Below are 16731 nucleotides of genomic sequence, written 5' to 3'. Positions count from 1 at the left end.
TCTCTCTCTCTCTCTCTCTCCTTAATTATTGCACCCGGGGAGTTGCACATTTCAGCACGTTTCTATTACCCTTGACGGCAGTGACGAAAAAAGTGCGTCACGCGCGACAATTGTAACCCTATACAACTCAAAAAGTTATCTCCTCTCTTTTTTTTTTTATCTGTTTATCTTAACAACTTAAAGCGAAGATTTATAGAAAACATGGTCTGCACAAAACTGATAACAGATTTCATTTCTACGATATTTTTTTTTTTTTTAACGGCTACACGCGTACACGTGATGCGCATCAACGAAAAGAAAGGCAGAATCCTCAAATTATTACAAATGTAACAGATAATTCTAAACATCTCGATATTGCGCGTTTAACAATTATAGATACGTTTGGAATATACGAATAGGGAGGGGGAGGAAACAGCGATCCTCTCTTTGCGTAAGGAAGAGCACGTACGCTTGCTTGTGTCGTAAAATTAACAAGTTACTCAATATCTTTCACGATGTTAACAGCTGAAACATGGAAGTATAAACAATTATAGCGTGAACACGTATATATATATATACCCAATAACGCTATATGCCGATATCGGCGTATCAGATATTGCCGACATTAAACCATCTCGTATCGCTAAATCATCACTAAGTCACATATCCCGCGTTTCATAAATAAGCTGCTACTCACATCTCAGTCGCGCGGAAGCATACTCGAGGTATTGCGACGTGTATATACTGATCTCCTGATTTTGTTTTTGAGTTGTATCTGGCTATATATTCACAGGACGCAGTGCGCGATAGGCTCGCAAAGAGATGTAGAAAATAGTACCGTCCGTATAGACACGGAACGAATCTTACCGTCTCTCGATTCAGAATATATATGTATATTATCATCATCACCATCATTTATCCTCATCATCGTCATCGTCGTCGTCGTCGTCGTCGTCTCTCGTCACCGTAGTCGTCGTCGTGCCCGATCGAGTTTAATTGTGATTCGCTCTCCTGGTATACTTGCGCTTGATCTTTTCCTCTGGCTTACCTGAGCGGCCACAGTCGCTGCACGACACCAACTCCTCGGATCCGCCCGTCTTCTTGTTCTCGCGCGCGTCACCCAGGCAGAAGTCGCAATACGGGGACGGTTGCGCCGCGGATGACTTGCCGCCGGCCTTCTTCTCCATGGTCGGTCCTCCTCCACCACCTCCTCCTCCTCCAGGGGTGGGTGACCCTCCCGTCGCAGTCTCCGCTGAGGAGAGCGACGGGACGGCGGTGCCGCCGGGCGAGGACGCGGCAGGTAGATGATCTTCCTTGGTCACCGAGACGGTGGGCGACGCTGGAGCGACGGGCGTCTGCGCGGATGCCGGCTGCAGCTGCTGTTGCGACTGTTGCGATGGTTGCGACGTCGCTCCCGTAGCGGATGCGACGGCTGGAGCCGCCGGGGAGGGACTCGAGGTACTCGAGGAAGTAGTGTTCTGACGACCCCGACGCGTACCACCTGATCACAAACCGATCAACATACCCACAGTTGCGCTTTGCCGTCATAAGCTGTTGGACCATGCACACTGGTTTTATATGATAGATACAATCAAGTCGTATTTTTTTACTCTTTTTCTCTCTCTTTCTCTCTTTTTGTGAACATCCGTTCGTAATCGATTCGGTTATATCAAAGTTATGGGCTAAAATAGAATTCGAAACGACTCGAATATCCAGAAAATTCTCTAAAACTATGAAAATTAAACTCAAAATTAAAAGAGGCAAAGATAAAAATTGAAAAATTTGGAAAACAAGATTAGAGTTTAGAAAAAATTTACTATAATTTGCATTTTTTGTCTGTTTTAATAAGGTTTCAATTTTAATTCTAATTGTTATAAAGTTTTACGTCGAAAGAAATTGACTGTAAAAACAAGAATAATAATTATAATTGAAACACTCTGTATATATTATATTTATATATAATTTTATATAGATTGTAAAGCCCATTGCTCAAATTATCGCATTTTTTTCAGATAACAGAATCAATTATTCTAAACATTCATAAATATCTAACAAATTGTTACAACAAGGAAAAAACAAATCTGATTATATGTAAGTATAACAAAATGCACATGTCAATCATTCCATCACCAGCAGCAAAATCCAAAGATATAACGACGAGATATATCGATTCCAAATATAGAGACAGATACAAACAAACGATTTTTCAAACATATTGTAACTACAAATAACTTCAAAGATACCTATTTGAATCAACGAAGCCTTAACATTCATTAATAGGAGAATCGAAGCCAAAATCGCTCTAGGAGAAATACACAAGCGTCAAAACAGCAAAAAAAAAAAAAAGAAAAATCTTTGTTTGTTAGACTCATTCGTAAAAACTATAATCATGCTGAACAGGGAGATACTAATAAAAGGAGCTACAAATTACCAAAAAAAAGAACACGCACACACATACAAGACGCTCAAGAATAAAAACGCTGTAAACACATTAACGTTAAAGAAAAAAAATACACTAACTTAGATAATTCGATAAGATCTCATCCCTCTCGTTCTCTTAAAGTATATAGAAGAAAAAGAAATTAAATATATTCTATATTGCAGAAGCATGCTACTGCAAGAGATGCAACACAAATAATTATCGCTTTTTCATACATTAAGATATAAAGCATTCCCATTTGTTCTCACACAATAAAATTAATATATAATTAGACATATAATATATAATTAGATGTTAGAAAGGCATAAATTCCATACATACATATTTTGAGAAATATAAATTTAAGATTAGAAAGAAAAAGATATAACGATATCTTATTTGCAATGCATGCATTTGCAGTACATGTAAAAAAATTTATAAATATATATTAGGTTGTTATATCAGGATATAAGTTCTTGGATAAGTAGTTGCATGAATGGGACAAGATTGAAAATGATGGCAGATGGAGGAGGAGATTGGATCAAAGGTTTGAGAAACGCGGGGTTTAAAGGAAAGTGAGAAAACTGAGCTGATTTTGGCTCCAACCTGGCTGGTTCGAAGCAGCGGTGTCTGCAACGCTCCTAGGTTCAACTTCGGCAGGACTGGGACTTAGTTCCTTAGCAGGATCACCGGAGGAAGTAGAGTGGGAATGACCGTAATGGTAGACCAGACCAGGTCTGGTCTTATACCGTGCGCTGCATACTGCAAAAGTGCAAATACTGTTTTCCCGCAATCCATCCAATGCAACGTCCAATGATAAGACAGACCTTTTTGTTTAACGGACGATCAAGGGAGGTAATATCATATGGGACATCAGAAAAGCTGATAGGGGTAGGGGTGGGGGGACGCGGGGTGGTGGTCAGGGATAGCATTTGCACACCTTCCGCACCAGTACACATCCCTATCCACCTACGAGTCTATATGTGGACAAGCAGTGAAGGAGTTCCAGCCCAAGAAGCAAAACTAATACGATGCAAGGCTTGATGCTTGTACTCCTACAGAATGAGCTCGCTACAGTGTTGAGCCAGTACATTCTTGCTCTGTTATTATTGCAGGTAGAACTAGTCCGAAGATATTTGGGCCGGTGACATTAGCTCGATCGTCAATGAACGGAGTTCAATGTTCTGTTAAAATTGTCTCTTTAACACGAGCTCTTGGTACGACCAGACCAAATGTCTTTAGATCATCTGCTAGTCTAACAGGAGTGGTTTCAAGAAGTAAACAGATTGCAGGCACATTCGAGTTAATTTATAGACTTTGTGTCTGGAAATGTTTGACCAAATTAGTAATGACTATTTTATACTCCTTCAAGAAGAGAATATCAAGTTTGTTCAAAATGTAATCTCAATTTCTTTTTTTTATCTTTTCGTTCTCTTGTTTGCTAATGCTATAAATATAATTGAATTCCATAAATTTGCGCATAATAAGCATATAAATGAGCTGTTTCTCCCGAAACAAAAACACATTTGTAAATCAATGTCTTATTCATATCTTGTAAATGTAAAAATCAGCTGCTTTTTTAGATTATATTTCAATGATGAATTTAAATGTTACGCGATGATAGTGTAAATTGTCAATTAAATTTCAAGCATTTGATTGATATGATAATAGTTTGTTAGTAATTTACCCGTTTTATTTTAATTAGAGTAAAATATGATTATTAAGAATGACAAATGTTAAGAGAATTAGCAATGTACAAGATGTGTGATTTCAGCACAGTAATGGAATAATTACTCAAATTATTTGCAGAAAGTTTATATTCATCTTTTGATTATTTTTAATTTGATTAATAAATGTAGAAAAACATTTGAAAGCATAAATTTAATACACTAACTTAGATAATTCGATAAGATCTCATCCCTCTCGTTCTCTTAAAGTATATAGAAGAAAAAGAAATTAAATATATTCTATATTGCAGAAGCATGCTACTGCAAGAGATGCAACACAAATAATTATCGCTTTTTCATACATTAAGATATAAAGCATTCCCATTTGTTCTCACACAACAGGTAAAATACGAAAAAAAAAATGAAAGAAATACACAAATATATCTTTTTCATAATAAAATGCAAAATCAAATCACTTTTATCATACTGGCTTGAATATCATTAAAAACATTTGAAAGCATAAATTTAAGAAGCATATATACTATTTATGCACAAAATTTTGTATATTTGGAAAATATGACTAGTCTTTGCCTTGCACTCAGAATCATACTTTAATTGCTCCTACTCGAATAAAGAAGAATAAAATAAAATAACTAAATATAAGTTTCTGGATCTGCCTACTCAAATTTTCATGTGTTACTTGAATTTAGATATGACTAAAAACACCAGTCAATATGATATACTCTGATCAGTCTCTCTGAATAAATTGTATCGAATTAAAAGTAAGAAATGAGAAAATAAGCAACTTTTCGCATTATATAATTACTGTGTTGTCTGACATATATAAGATTATTTAACTATAATATTTAACAATTTATTTCGAGTTTCTATCTTATTTTATATCATAATCTAACTTTTGTGTCGTGGTGTATTATATGGGGCATCATATAAACATGGGATAAAATTAACAAATTTTGTAACGAAAAAATAGTTCATAACTTATTTGAAATAGATTTCAGAGAACTAAGAATAATAATAATAATATTTATAATAAACTAATAACAGGAAGAATAGTCATTTGTAGTTGTATCTATGATTAAACTTACGGTCACAAACGAATGGTTTATCAGTGTCAACAGAGTCGTAGTTGGCTTTTTTGCGTCCGCGGCCCCCACCCTGCATTAGATATAAATTACATTATTTGTACATTTATGCAGATTGATCATAAATTCGTGTAAATTTAAGAGCACCTTGCACATAAAATTAACGCATAAATATATTATTGCCTCAAGATAGATATATATATGTTGATTTATCGTATTATATTAATATTTTATATTCGAAATATTTATATTATCTATAAATATATATATCCCTATATACCTTTGTTCGTTTACCGCCTGGACTATCTGTCGAAGGTGGATGACTACGAGCAGGATGGTGGCCACCACCACGAGTTTTCCTGCGTTTTCTTTTACTACTATAACTCTCTTCATAATCGTAATCACTTTCAGGATCAGGTTCGTCATAGGCATCCATGTCTAACATATCTTGTTCGTCATAATACCAAGCGTCTTTACTGTGTTCATCTGAAAACATTCAATTTTTATTTACAATGCAGCTTAGTAATACCAATGTCTAAATTATATGATTTATATAACGAGATAAAAATATTTTTTGTATAATATATAATTTTATCCGTTATAATATATGCTATAAAATATTTATCTGTTTTTGTTTACCTTTAAGCACTACTGAATCTTTGCTATCATCATTTATGTGCGTAACAGCTTCGACACCTTCTATTCCATCCTCCGTATCACCTCTTGGTCCTCGTTTTGGATGCAAATAATGCATCAAGTATTGCCGTCGTTTCTTTCGCCATCTTTTGCTTGGATAGGTGTAAATTTGACCATGTAACAAACCTGGTAATCTTTCTCTCGAGGACATAAAAAGCGCAGAATGATTCTGTGCCACACCTGTAATTTTACAAAAGCCTAAATATTATCATTTAAAGACAAAATCTTAAATAAATAATTACAATAATTTTAATTGTAATTGATGTGTTAAACACAATTATAATATAGTTATTTATAAAAATATAAAAACTATTAATATTAATATAAATTAAATTAATTAATAATGCTAAAACGCACACATATTAATTAATTCTACAATTATTGTAAAGATAAAATTATCATGATGTTTAATCTGACGTACCTGTTTGCGAGTCGAGGAAGGGCATGCGAAGACGTCGTTCTCGGCATAATCGGCTATTATAATTAGAGGAGTTTTCAATGGCTTCTCTGTAAGCCGTGTCGTTGAGGAAGCTGCAAGCAGATCAATAATTACTTGCGATTGCTCTGCGCGAGATGATCGAACTTTACGACAAAACGGAACACAGAGAGAAATACGTACCTCTCTATCTTACTTAAATTACTTTCGTTCACTACTTGTATTATCCCATTATTATTGTGGGACATTGCGGGGGGCATAGCCACCGCTGTCATCTTCGACCCGATGTTACCAGACGTTACGGGTTACGCTCCGTTACGTTGCTTTTGTACCGGTCCCTCTTCTTCCCGGAAGTGACACTACGACGATCAAATGTCGCGCTCTAATATCAACAAAGTTAAAGGATATACAGTCTCAAATAATGGTACAAATAATACTAACAAAAGATACATTACTGGCAATACATAAAATTATTGCTATAAGATGAGTGGGACAGAAAAAAACAATTTTTATATATTTAATTATACAGTCGATTTCTCCTCTATTCTAGGATCTCTCTCTCTCTTTCTCTCTCATACATGATGACACATGCGCAGAAGTAAAATTGAATACTGGAAAAAAGAACAATCTTAGGAGAGAGGAAATCAGAGCAGGAATACCTATCTAAAATAAAGAGAATAAATAGAATATAGGAAATCGACGTACAGGATATAAGGAAATTAAAGATTTATTTTCGAAATAAAAAAAAAGATACAGCATAATATATATTTTGCATATTATCTAAATAATAAAAATTACCAATTATCAAAATCAAAAAGCACAGCCATTTTGATAAATACTTTTGAATCATAATCATGTATATATGTATAATGATAAAAAATATGCTCAATAAAAGCTGTCAAATTTCTTTATATGTGATCATATTAATTGTCTATGCATTATAACAAAATGCAATGTACAAAAATTGTTTATAATAAGTAAATAATAAAATATTTATAAATAATAAAAATACTGTACACAGTAAAATATGTATAAATTATATCCTCTTATATCTGTTTTTGTATATTTATAAAGAAGGGATTTCACACCATTCAAGAAACATAATAAATGCAAAACTTGACATTTTATAAATTGTATTAATTATCATATTAATCCGCTTCTTGTGACACTTGATTCATATTATAAAATACACCACAAAAAATAAAAATGCATATTTTTGAAATGTGCAAAAAGAAAAAAGAAATAATTTACAATAAAGAGAGTTTAATCATAATTAAGTTACCTATTGACTTATCAAGATATCATATAATATCTAGAAATAAATAAATCCTTTTTAATATGAGATAATGTTAGATTAAGACTTTAATTCACCACTTAGATCTCTCGTTTCCTTCATAATTTTCAATTTTGTGATCAATTCCTCTACTGCCATTTCCCCGTGCACGACATTGTCTCTCGTTCTTATGTTCACTGTGCCAGCATTACGTTCCTTCTCTCCCACAACTGCAATAAAATGTGTACATGTTAGTATAAAAGCAAATTATATCAGAATGATCAGAGTATTATTTTTATTTCACCAAATAATATAATTTTAAATAAATTATCTTATTGAACAAATTTGGTACATACCAAGTATAAAGTTGAACTGTGCAAGCTGAGCATTGCGAATCTTTTTGTTCAAAGTATCGCTCGAATCAGTGTCGACTTCTACCATAACGCCAGCGTCCCAAAGCTTCTGTTTTACTTCATAAGCATAGTCATCGAATTGTGACACTACCGGCACAACCATTGCTTGTCGAGGAGAAAGCCAGTATGGCCATTTTCCTCCATATGATTCAGTTAGAATAGCAACCATACGCTCTACAGAACCCAGAATAGCTCTGTGTATAATAACTGGACGTGTTTTCTCTCCAGCTTCACTGTATAAGAAAATATAGTAATCAATATTCAGATATTTGATCAAAATATTTAGTGTGTGTGAAGCTTCTAATATAAATATTCTTACTTAACGTAAGACAGATTGAATCTAATTGGCAACTGGAAATCCAATTGTATTGTAGCAGTCTGATGAGCCCTTTTAAGTGCATCCATAAGTGTTATGTCGATTTTAGGTCCATAGAATGCACCATCTTGAGGATTAAGGGTCCATGGTTGACCAAATGCATTCAGACTGTCCTCCAACGCTTTTTCGGCGCGGTCCCAAACTTCTAGATCGCCCAAATACTTCTCAGGTCGCGTGGACAGACATAAATTAAACGTAAAACCAAAAATGGAATAAACGTGCCGTAAAAAGTCGAGAGCGCCTAACATTTCATCTTTAATTTGATCGATAGAGCAGAATATGTGCGCATCGTCCTGTTGGAACCGTCTTACTCTGGTAAGACCCGTTAACGCGCCCGACAATTCATTACGATGCAGCACGCCGAAATCCGCCATTCTGAGCGGCAGCTCGCGCCACGATCTACATCGAACGTCGAATATCATGCAATGGCCTGGACAATTCATGGGTTTCAATGCAAAGGTTTCCTTTTCCACATCGAAACAGAACATATTTTCGGCGTAATGTTGCCAGTGTCCAGAAGTCTGCCACAATTTACTATTATAAATGTTTGGACTAATCACTTCCTGGAATCCTCTCTTTCTGTACTCGGAACGAATAAATTCGACCAACGTATTGTATATGTATGCGCCGCGTGGTTGGAAAAAACAAGAACCAGGCGATAGCTCGTGGAAGAAGAATAGCTCCTGTTCTTTCCCGATTTTTCTGTGATCTCGTTTGGCCGCCTCTTCTTGAAACTTCTCCCATTCTTTCAATTGCTTAGCATCAGGAAAGCTTATTCCATAAACTCTCTGCAATGACTCTGCGTTAGCATTTCCCTCCCAGTACGTGGACGAATTTTTCGTAACCTTGAGAGCTTTAATCTTGCCCGTGTGCCTGACATGCGGTCCCCTGCACAAATCGATCAACGGGCCGCATCTGTAAACCGTAGTAGTGGGCGTATGTATCTTTTCGTTAATAATCCGTACTTTAAATTCATTGTACTTAAACATCTCCAAAAGGTCCTCCTTTGTCATCACTAGCCGTTCAAATGTTTGTTTCTCTTTAGCAATACTCTTGTATAGATTTTCCAAATAAGGAAAGTCCGTATTAGAAATGCCTTTGTCTCCCAGATACATATCATAGTAAAAGCCATTTTCGATAGGAGGTCCGTAACAAAGGCAACCACCATATACTCTTTCCATAGCTTCCCCGAGAATATGAGCACTGGAATGCCAAAACACTTGCCGACCTTCCGGATCATCAAATTTCAATAATTGCAGTTTGCAATCATATTCTAAAGGTCTGTCAAGATCCCACAATTCATTATTGACCTTTGCAATTACAGTATTGTCCGCCAATCCTTGACTAATACTTCTTGCGACTTCATAAGGAGTTGTACGCCAGGACTGAGCAGATACCTTTTTGCCATCAGGAAGAGTCACAGTTATATCGACAGGAGTTTTTGTAGCTAATTCATCCTCGTACTCCTTTTTCAACTTGTCCCATAATATAATACGATCCTATAAAAATATACAAAACTTTACAAAAAAAGAATCAACATATATTTCTACTTGTATATTTCTTTTTAGTTTGTTCTCTATTTACTTAATATACATTATGAAAATTTTGCAACCAAAATCTCAAGAGCGATTCTCTATTCATAAAGAGGAAACTGTTAAATTTATTTCCACAATAATCTTGATTTACCTGAATGTACGAGGGCCAAGGATTAAGCTCAGATATAGACTTCTCCACCACAGCATTTTTCTTCTTGTATGCCTTCATCGCCTTTGTCTAAAAACAAAAGAATCTAAAATAGAAAAACGCTACCTGTACTTTCGAATTTATGTGATGTATTAAATTATACATGAAATCACATATATCAGATTTTTTTCTTTTTTTAATGTATATATTTAACGCACTGTCAACTGAGTAGTTATTTTTCGGTTTTTATGACACTTAACATATATTAGGTGAACGTATGTTAGGTTAAGTTAGGATCGGCATTCTCAGGCATTTTTTACAAGAAATAATAGTCGTATATTACGTCAGATTATATCGATTATTCTGTCATTATCAATGATCGGCCAGTTATAAACAAAAGACACGCGGCTGCATTGTTAGACAATAGAAAACAGCAAGAGAAATGCACGTGAGCTTTATTCGTGTAACAATTGCCATAAGGAAAAGCCAGAGAGACAAAAATATATCTTAACCAACCCGAGCATGTGTCCACTTAGTACCGCAGTAAACGGTCCTACAAACGCGAAAGCTTGTCAACATAGTAGTTTTAACAATATCAAAGAACAAAGAACCATTAGAGAAGCCGAATTATATGTAAAGTTAAGGGATTCGTGCCTTATCCTCCGTCAAAGTCAGATTTTGTACGTCAGCTACCACGTTGTCACTCATGTCGGACGTATCACACGATCAAGACAAATGTATCGTGTTTCTCGTGAAGAAACCAATATTGCCGCTTCTACCAAATGTGCATTCAAAAATCTACTCGCCGCAAGTATCATTTATTGACCAATCAGGGCAAAGAAATTTTTCCTCCTTTTGTCCAACGAATAGATTTTCGAACGCAATATGTAGGAAATATTTTTTCTATCTTGGCAACACTGCCGCCAGTACTGGCACCGCCAGCAATATCGGACGGAATATCGGAGCACAGCTGGGGGAAAAAAAGATTTCTCCCTCGGCGCGAGAAAGGACGGCGAGGGCGAGAACACCAGCCGCGCTTCCATCGTCGCGGAGCAGGAGATTTCGGTCACCGAATCTGGAAAATCTGGAAGGCAGAACAAAAACGCGTCTACCGGTTTATCCGCGGATAGGTAAGAAATCTGGGATTGCTTGAAGCAGCTGCACCACGTTGCACCATCTGCACTTGTTAAACGAGACAGGCATATTTTTGGCGGAGGAGGTAGAGAGGAAAGAGAAATTTTGCGAAAGACACGCAGGCTTCTATGCTTTCTCGCTCGCTTCGTGGTGAAATGTACATACTCTCCTCGGATAGAAAGTTTACTCCGTATTTTTTTTTCTTCCATCGACTGAAAGCGGCGACCTTACATCTTACCTCCGGACTGTGTTAAAGCGAACGCGCGATTTATCGCGGCAGGTGAATAATTTCGGCGAGCCCTGCGGATATTTTCGATCGCACGTTTTCGGCGTTTCAGGTAGGATATATACAATATAGTTTTTGTATTTCATTTCCAGAAATAATAGTCGCGAGAGATAGGAAAGACTGGCAGTTGTATTGACAGTCGATGATAATCACTGGAAACATAAGATTAGATTTATTGTACCAGAAGAGACGTTAGATATGTTACTGGCTGGCTATATTCTAAAGTTAGTTCGACTCTCTTGGTCAATGAACTTTGCGGATGTGCGGGAGGAAACAAGGCTGCGAAAGCATATTTTTATTGTCAATATTATTTGAGATGTGTTTTCACTTGTATATATATGTGTGTGTTTTTCTTTCCAGAATGGCTCGTGGACAACAAAAGATACAATCTCAAGCTAAAGCAGCGGAAAAAAGTGCAAAATTGAAGAAACAACAGGGACATAGCGCCAATGATCAGAAGAAGGCAGCGCAGAAAGCACTTGTACATGTGTGTTCTGTATGCAAGGTTCGAACCTTTATAGATTTTTATAAATGTCTTGGCACTTATATATATTTAACAAATTGTTTTACTATAACAAATTGTTTTATTTACAGGCTCAAATGCCAGATCCTAAAACTTACAAGCAACACTTTGAGAATAAACATCCCAAGAATGAACTGCCTGACGATTTAAAGAATGTATGAGGGTACGAACTTTTGTACAGTGACAATTGGGCTAGGGTGCTGGAAAAATGTGTTGCAACTGACAAAGTGATATAGTTCAACGTTCATCTGATCATTGCATAGTTTCAGAAAATGAATAAAACCTTGTTAGTGTTTTAACTGATCTATTGCATTCAACAGATTGTTGTGCACCACTCAGAACATTAGAGACATAATTGATGATTTACTTATGAAAAGTCTTGATTTATAGAAGCCAACACTTTTTTCACGTAAGCATAATTACATATAATCTTGTGTACGTTTCTAAATAAAGTTGATAAACTCGATGGCGCGAAGAATATATTTCAATGTAAGAAAGGAGAGAATATAGCATTAATTTCCTATTTCTGTTACAAAGAGAGATAATATATAAGATATAAATGAATAAACAGATTTTAAATCATTTTTTCTGTATATATTAAAAAGAAAGAGTATTTTAAGATAACAAAGATTATGAAAATTTATGAAGAATCTTTCCTCATTATGAATCTTATTTTGTATTATAAATTATGAAAGAATAATATTTTCTGCCATTGACTTTGTTGCATTTAACTTATATATATTTTGATATAAGAGCTCATAAAAGCAATTCTTCAAGTTACAAGGTTGAATATAATGCTGAAAAATCTTTAACTACACAACTGCCAATTTATAGTTGATTGTATTGTATGCTCTTTAAAATAAGAACACACAATGTATAGCTAAACGAAGATATTATTACATAACCCCTTCCTCCTATTTATAGGGATTAAATTTTTATTTCTATTTCTAATCGAGCTTATTATATACATATATATATTTTTTGTATTGTACTGAATTATCTACATATATAATTGATCCTTCCGTTTTGCAAAACATCTACTAATTAAAATAATACATTTTTATATTATCCTTATAAAGGATATATATGTAGTACTTAAAACACCATAATAAATTAAGAATATAATTGATTCAAACTGCATTATTGTATTATATTAATATAATTGTAAAAATGTAAAGAATCCGATATATATGTGGAATACATGTAGTTGTTATCGACTTTAATAAAAAATTTATTATTCTTGTGACGTAATAATTTTAACATATTTCAGGCAGAACACAGATTATGCACATCTTAGGCTCTTATAAATCTTCTTACATTTTAAACAAAATATAAATTGAACCGGCGACAAAACAAGGCGATTGATAGATTTTGTATTGGAATTGTACAATTTTATTGAACTGATATAGAATTTGTTTTGAAAATATCTCAATAATAATATATATTTCTGGATATATCTTTAATTTTGCGCATATATACGCACAAATGCGGAACAAAAACATCTGTTTTTAATTATTTAAGCTTCATTACCATATGTGCAAATACTGCGAGAGCGCGCATACGAATCAATTTATCATCTTTTTTTCATCTCTCATCTAGCTTTCCTTTAAATTATATTCTACAAGTCATTGACTCGCAAGTCATCGTATATTGCGTCATATATCCTATAAATATATTTTCTGAATAATAATATTGATACCGTAATGCGCGCTCGTGACGTAATAACTATATTTACAATCGTAACATTAATATTATTACATTTGTCACATCGCATTATATTTGAAAAAAACTTATTACATCAGGAGGAAAAAAAATATATATGAATGAAATAGTAGTGTATATATATGAATCGAGAGTAATTTGATGTCTAATTTACAACCGAAAAAAGGGAGAGGCATATCTGCTAATTGTTCGGATAATTTGCTTGATTCGTGATCACATCTTGTGAGATGTTGAGGACCGTTCGCGAAGTCTTTCACAATTATCGTGATGAGTTAAATCACTCTCTATTTTATCAACATTACTAAGCTCGAATCGTCTCTCGATTGTGTCGCAGAAAAATTTGATTACATCATATTGAGAAGTATCAGCTAGTGTATATATATGTATTTACACACACACTGTTACAATGATTCTTATTTATCACGGTGTATATAAATACGGGCGATCGTTGTATCACCGCGACAGTTTTTATTCACTTCTACGAGCGTGGTTTCTGTATCAATATTCTTTAGCTGGAGCTCCGATTTTGGATTCGTTATCATTGCTCGTGGAATAGAAGGTACGATATCTCTCCAAGCAAAAGCGGTCAATCTCAAAATGCAATAGCGACTTAACTCATTTATAAAAAGAGATTAATTTGAAAAATGCAAGAATTCAATTTAGACTTAACTCAATTTCTATTTTCTTTTATTGTCCCAGTTTAATTAAATTTAGATTAATTTTTTCAAGTTGAATTAAAAATAAGAAAAAAAAACTGATATCTTGAAATATACTTTTAATTTACCTATGTAATAATGGATCAATATTTAGTCTGTCATTACAACCTATCTCAGAAAAGAACACAGAGACTAAAAGAGAAAAATTTATTACAAAAGAGAAAAATAAAGAATTCTTTTTTTACTCATTTTTGCCTTTATTGTAAATACTTTATACATGTTTGGCTCACGTTGAAAGTTTTACGCGAGATAATAATCTATGTATAAGAATCTATGCTATCACGGATATGAACTATTTACGAAATCTTATAGATAAAAATTTATTATATTATATCAACGTATGATTAATACGGAAATTAATCAAACCATTAGCCTCATTATTACGTATACTTAAATACCCCTTAAATTCAATCAACGCATTATTAAAAAAGAAATACAGAAAGATAGTTAACAAAATTATATAACAGTGAGTTACATATTGGTTTTTAGATTAAAATATTAAATTCCGATCTATAAAACTTTTTCCTTTTAAATAATTTTACATGCAGTTTGATGACATAAAATGGTAGATTGAAATTTTTCTGTTTCGTGAAGTGAACATGTCATCTAATAATAGATTATTATTAGAAAGTTTTATAATTATATATTTGTATTTTATGTGATAACACACATTTAATCATATCTCTCGTGCTAATATAAATATATTATATTTAATCTTAACGTTTTGATAAAATGTATCATGTTTATATTTCGTATTATCTATATCCATATTTTATATAAACAACTGTATAAATCCAGCGCGAATATATCGCGTTCGATAAACTCACATGTTTATTTAAATAAAGTATCGCATATTTCTAAAAAATATATGTATACATAAGAATTAAATTAATTTCGAATAATTAGCAATAATAAAAAAAAATTTGCTTTTATATCTCTCAATTCATATATGACACCGAATTTTTTAGCAACATTGTAGCAATGTTGCAATTTCGCAAACTGCAGTGCAATGTTACGGAGACACTATACATATGGAATCGAGCAAAATACTGGCACAAGGTTGCAACAATATATTAATAATGTTTCAAGGATATTGTAAAAATATCACAGAGCTTTTATATTCTTTACTATGTAATCCCAACGCCTTTTAATTATACTTTTATAAAAGGTATGCGGTTTTTTTTTTTTGATTCCGCAGTTTTGTCGTAAGGTTTCGCGCGATTATGGATTCGACGGTATTTCGTACTCGTTATCACGGTACACCAGCCGAGGGTGTCAAGGATCAATACGCGGATGGCAAAGCGGCGAAAGTCTGGGAATTCTTCATCGGTGACATTAAGCAACGTACGCAGAATTATCGGGACTTTCTGGTAGGTCTGCTGCGACAAAACGGATGCCATCGAATATTGGATGTAGCTTGCGGCACCGGGGTCGACTCCGTGATGCTGCTGGAGGAGGGCTTCGAGGTCGTAAGCATCGACGCCTCCGACAAGATGCTCAAGTACGCACTGAAATCCAGATGGGAACGTAGGAAGGAGTCTGCCTTTGACAAATGGGGTGAGCAAATCAGACGTTTAATATTTTAGCAGCACCGGGATTTCTCAATAGACCTAAAAAAGAGTTTAGAAGGAAAAGATTAGAAAAGGAAAGAAATAAAACACTTGGAGAAAATATTCTTTTAAACAAGAGGAAAATAAAGCGATAGTAACTTTTAAAAGCAAAGATTAATCAAATGACGTAAATAAATTTGAAATAACGTTGTGATACAACAGCTTGAATCTGTTTGTCCAGATTGAAACAATAAAAAATATATAGACGATATATATTTAAAAAGATTTGAGTCGATAATACGATAACGCTAGATTGTAAGTTCAATGTTGCGAATTCTATTTACGAACTTTTTGCATGCTGATAACAATTGTTATTATTAATGTGTACAATCGTAGAAAATAATATATGTATATAATCAAAATGTAAAATTGTAGCCAGATAAAACAGTTTAAAACACGCTTACAATATCACTCCACGAAATTAACTGCCGAATTGTTTTATCGCTATCAGCGGATAGAAGTACAGGAAGGGTTCTCGTGTTATCAGCGAAGGTTAACAGCATTTTCTATTTCTTGGCCTTCGACCTCGTGATTCTAATCACATTCGTCGACCAAAAACGCGAATGATCTGAACACTGATAAGACTAAAGCAAATAATAAAATTAAATAATTCAAATAAAATATTTTTTCTATAATTATATAATTGTAAAATCTCTACAAAATCTCTTTTTTTACAAAAAAAACTGTGTATATAT

The 16731-nt window shown here is 34.0% G+C and overlaps 4 protein-coding genes across 11 annotated transcripts in view; 2 read left to right on the top strand and 2 right to left on the bottom strand.

Annotated features, from left to right (window-relative positions):
- Window positions 1–238: 238 nt before the first annotated feature.
- LOC115235864 (zinc finger protein ubi-d4 A-like) lies at window positions 239–7016 on the bottom strand. Of its 4 annotated transcripts, XM_029807937.1 has the most exons (8): window positions 6484–7016; window positions 6286–6395; window positions 5808–6044; window positions 5449–5654; window positions 5172–5241; window positions 3005–3160; window positions 2500–2535; window positions 239–1480 (listed from the first exon to the last, which is right to left on the bottom strand). In XM_029807937.1, exons 1-8 carry the CDS (start codon window positions 6573–6575, stop codon window positions 972–974), a joined length of 1416 nt encoding a protein of 471 aa, XP_029663797.1. In that variant the 5' UTR covers window positions 6576–7016; the 3' UTR covers window positions 239–971. The 4 variants fall into 4 exon arrangements, with proteins under 4 accessions (XP_029663797.1, XP_029663798.1, XP_029663799.1 ...); XM_029807938.1 differs by lacking the exon at window positions 2500–2535; XM_029807939.1 differs by lacking the exons at window positions 2500–2535; window positions 3005–3160 and adding an exon at window positions 4293–4328 and having other exon boundaries at window positions 6484–7007.
- Window positions 7017–7416: 400 nt separating this feature from the next.
- On the bottom strand, window positions 7417–10848 carry LOC115235861 (threonine--tRNA ligase, cytoplasmic). Of its 3 annotated transcripts, none has more exons than XM_029807932.1 (5): window positions 10700–10848; window positions 10049–10135; window positions 8306–9861; window positions 7930–8219; window positions 7417–7803 (listed from the first exon to the last, which is right to left on the bottom strand). In XM_029807932.1, exons 1-5 carry the CDS (start codon window positions 10751–10753, stop codon window positions 7655–7657), a joined length of 2136 nt encoding a protein of 711 aa, XP_029663792.1. In that variant the 5' UTR covers window positions 10754–10848; the 3' UTR covers window positions 7417–7654. The 3 variants fall into 3 exon arrangements, with proteins under 3 accessions (XP_029663792.1, XP_029663791.1, XP_029663793.1); XM_029807931.1 differs by having other exon boundaries at window positions 10562–10815; XM_029807933.1 differs by having other exon boundaries at window positions 10049–10151; window positions 10700–10757.
- A 126-nt stretch (window positions 10849–10974) lies between these two features.
- LOC115235869 (zinc finger protein 706-like) lies at window positions 10975–12873 on the top strand. 3 transcript variants are annotated; one of them, XM_029807949.1, is made up of 4 exons: window positions 10975–11175; window positions 11399–11517; window positions 11826–11970; window positions 12060–12873. In XM_029807949.1, exons 3-4 carry the CDS (start codon window positions 11827–11829, stop codon window positions 12147–12149), a joined length of 234 nt encoding a protein of 77 aa, XP_029663809.1. In that variant the 5' UTR covers window positions 10975–11175; window positions 11399–11517; window position 11826; the 3' UTR covers window positions 12150–12873. The 3 variants fall into 3 exon arrangements, with proteins under 3 accessions (XP_029663809.1, XP_029663808.1, XP_029663807.1); XM_029807948.1 differs by lacking the exon at window positions 11399–11517; XM_029807947.1 differs by lacking the exons at window positions 10975–11175; window positions 11399–11517 and adding an exon at window positions 11558–11689.
- A 506-nt stretch (window positions 12874–13379) lies between these two features.
- LOC115235867 (glycine N-methyltransferase) overlaps window positions 13380–16731 on the top strand; it is a 7860-nt gene continuing 4508 nt past the window's right edge. Inside the window, exons 1-2 of the mRNA XM_029807944.1 lie at window positions 13380–14269; window positions 15625–15983. Coding sequence (XP_029663804.1) covers window positions 15650–15983 — 334 coding nt within the window. The 5' untranslated portion in view covers window positions 13380–14269; window positions 15625–15649. The remainder of the gene's footprint in view (window positions 14270–15624; window positions 15984–16731) is intronic.

Source organism: Formica exsecta, unplaced genomic scaffold, assembly GCF_003651465.1.
Source record: "Formica exsecta isolate Colony F162 unplaced genomic scaffold, ASM365146v1 scaffold236, whole genome shotgun sequence".
NCBI lineage: Eukaryota > Metazoa > Arthropoda > Insecta > Hymenoptera > Formicidae > Formica > Formica exsecta.
The sequence above is the reverse complement of the archived record's forward strand: the minus strand, read 5'-3'. Positions and strand labels throughout refer to the sequence as shown.

What these genes read in the sequence shown, in the direction of transcription:
- LOC115235861 (XM_029807931.1), bottom strand. Translation starts at nt 10,624, where the DNA reads ATGTTGACAAGCTTTCGCGTTTGTAGGACCGTTTACTGCGGTACTAAG. An exon ending in TTCAATCTGTCTTACGTTAA is followed by an intron (nt 8,220 to 8,305) that starts GTAAGAATATTT and finishes TTTCTTATACAG; the next exon opens with TGAAGCTGGAGAGAAAACAC. An exon ending in ACAGTTCAACTTTATACTTG is followed by an intron (nt 7,804 to 7,929) that starts GTATGTACCAAA and finishes ATTTTATTGCAG; the next exon opens with TTGTGGGAGAGAAGGAACGT.
- LOC115235869 (XM_029807947.1), top strand. Translation starts at nt 11,664, where the DNA reads ATGTTACTGGCTGGCTATATTCTAAA. An exon ending in CTGGCTGGCTATATTCTAAA is followed by an intron (nt 11,690 to 11,825) that starts GTTAGTTCGACT and finishes TTTTCTTTCCAG; the next exon opens with AATGGCTCGTGGACAACAAA. An exon ending in ATGTGTGTTCTGTATGCAAG is followed by an intron (nt 11,971 to 12,059) that starts GTTCGAACCTTT and finishes TTTTATTTACAG; the next exon opens with GCTCAAATGCCAGATCCTAA.
- LOC115235864 (XM_029807937.1), bottom strand. Translation starts at nt 6,575, where the DNA reads ATGACAGCGGTGGCTATGCCCCCCGCAATGTCCCACAATAATAATGGG. An exon ending in CAGGCGGTAAACGAACAAAG is followed by an intron (nt 5,242 to 5,448) that starts GTATATAGGGAT and finishes TATCTAATGCAG; the next exon opens with GGTGGGGGCCGCGGACGCAA. An exon ending in TAAACCATTCGTTTGTGACC is followed by an intron (nt 3,161 to 5,171) that starts GTAAGTTTAATC and finishes GCACTTTTGCAG; the next exon opens with TATGCAGCGCACGGTATAAG.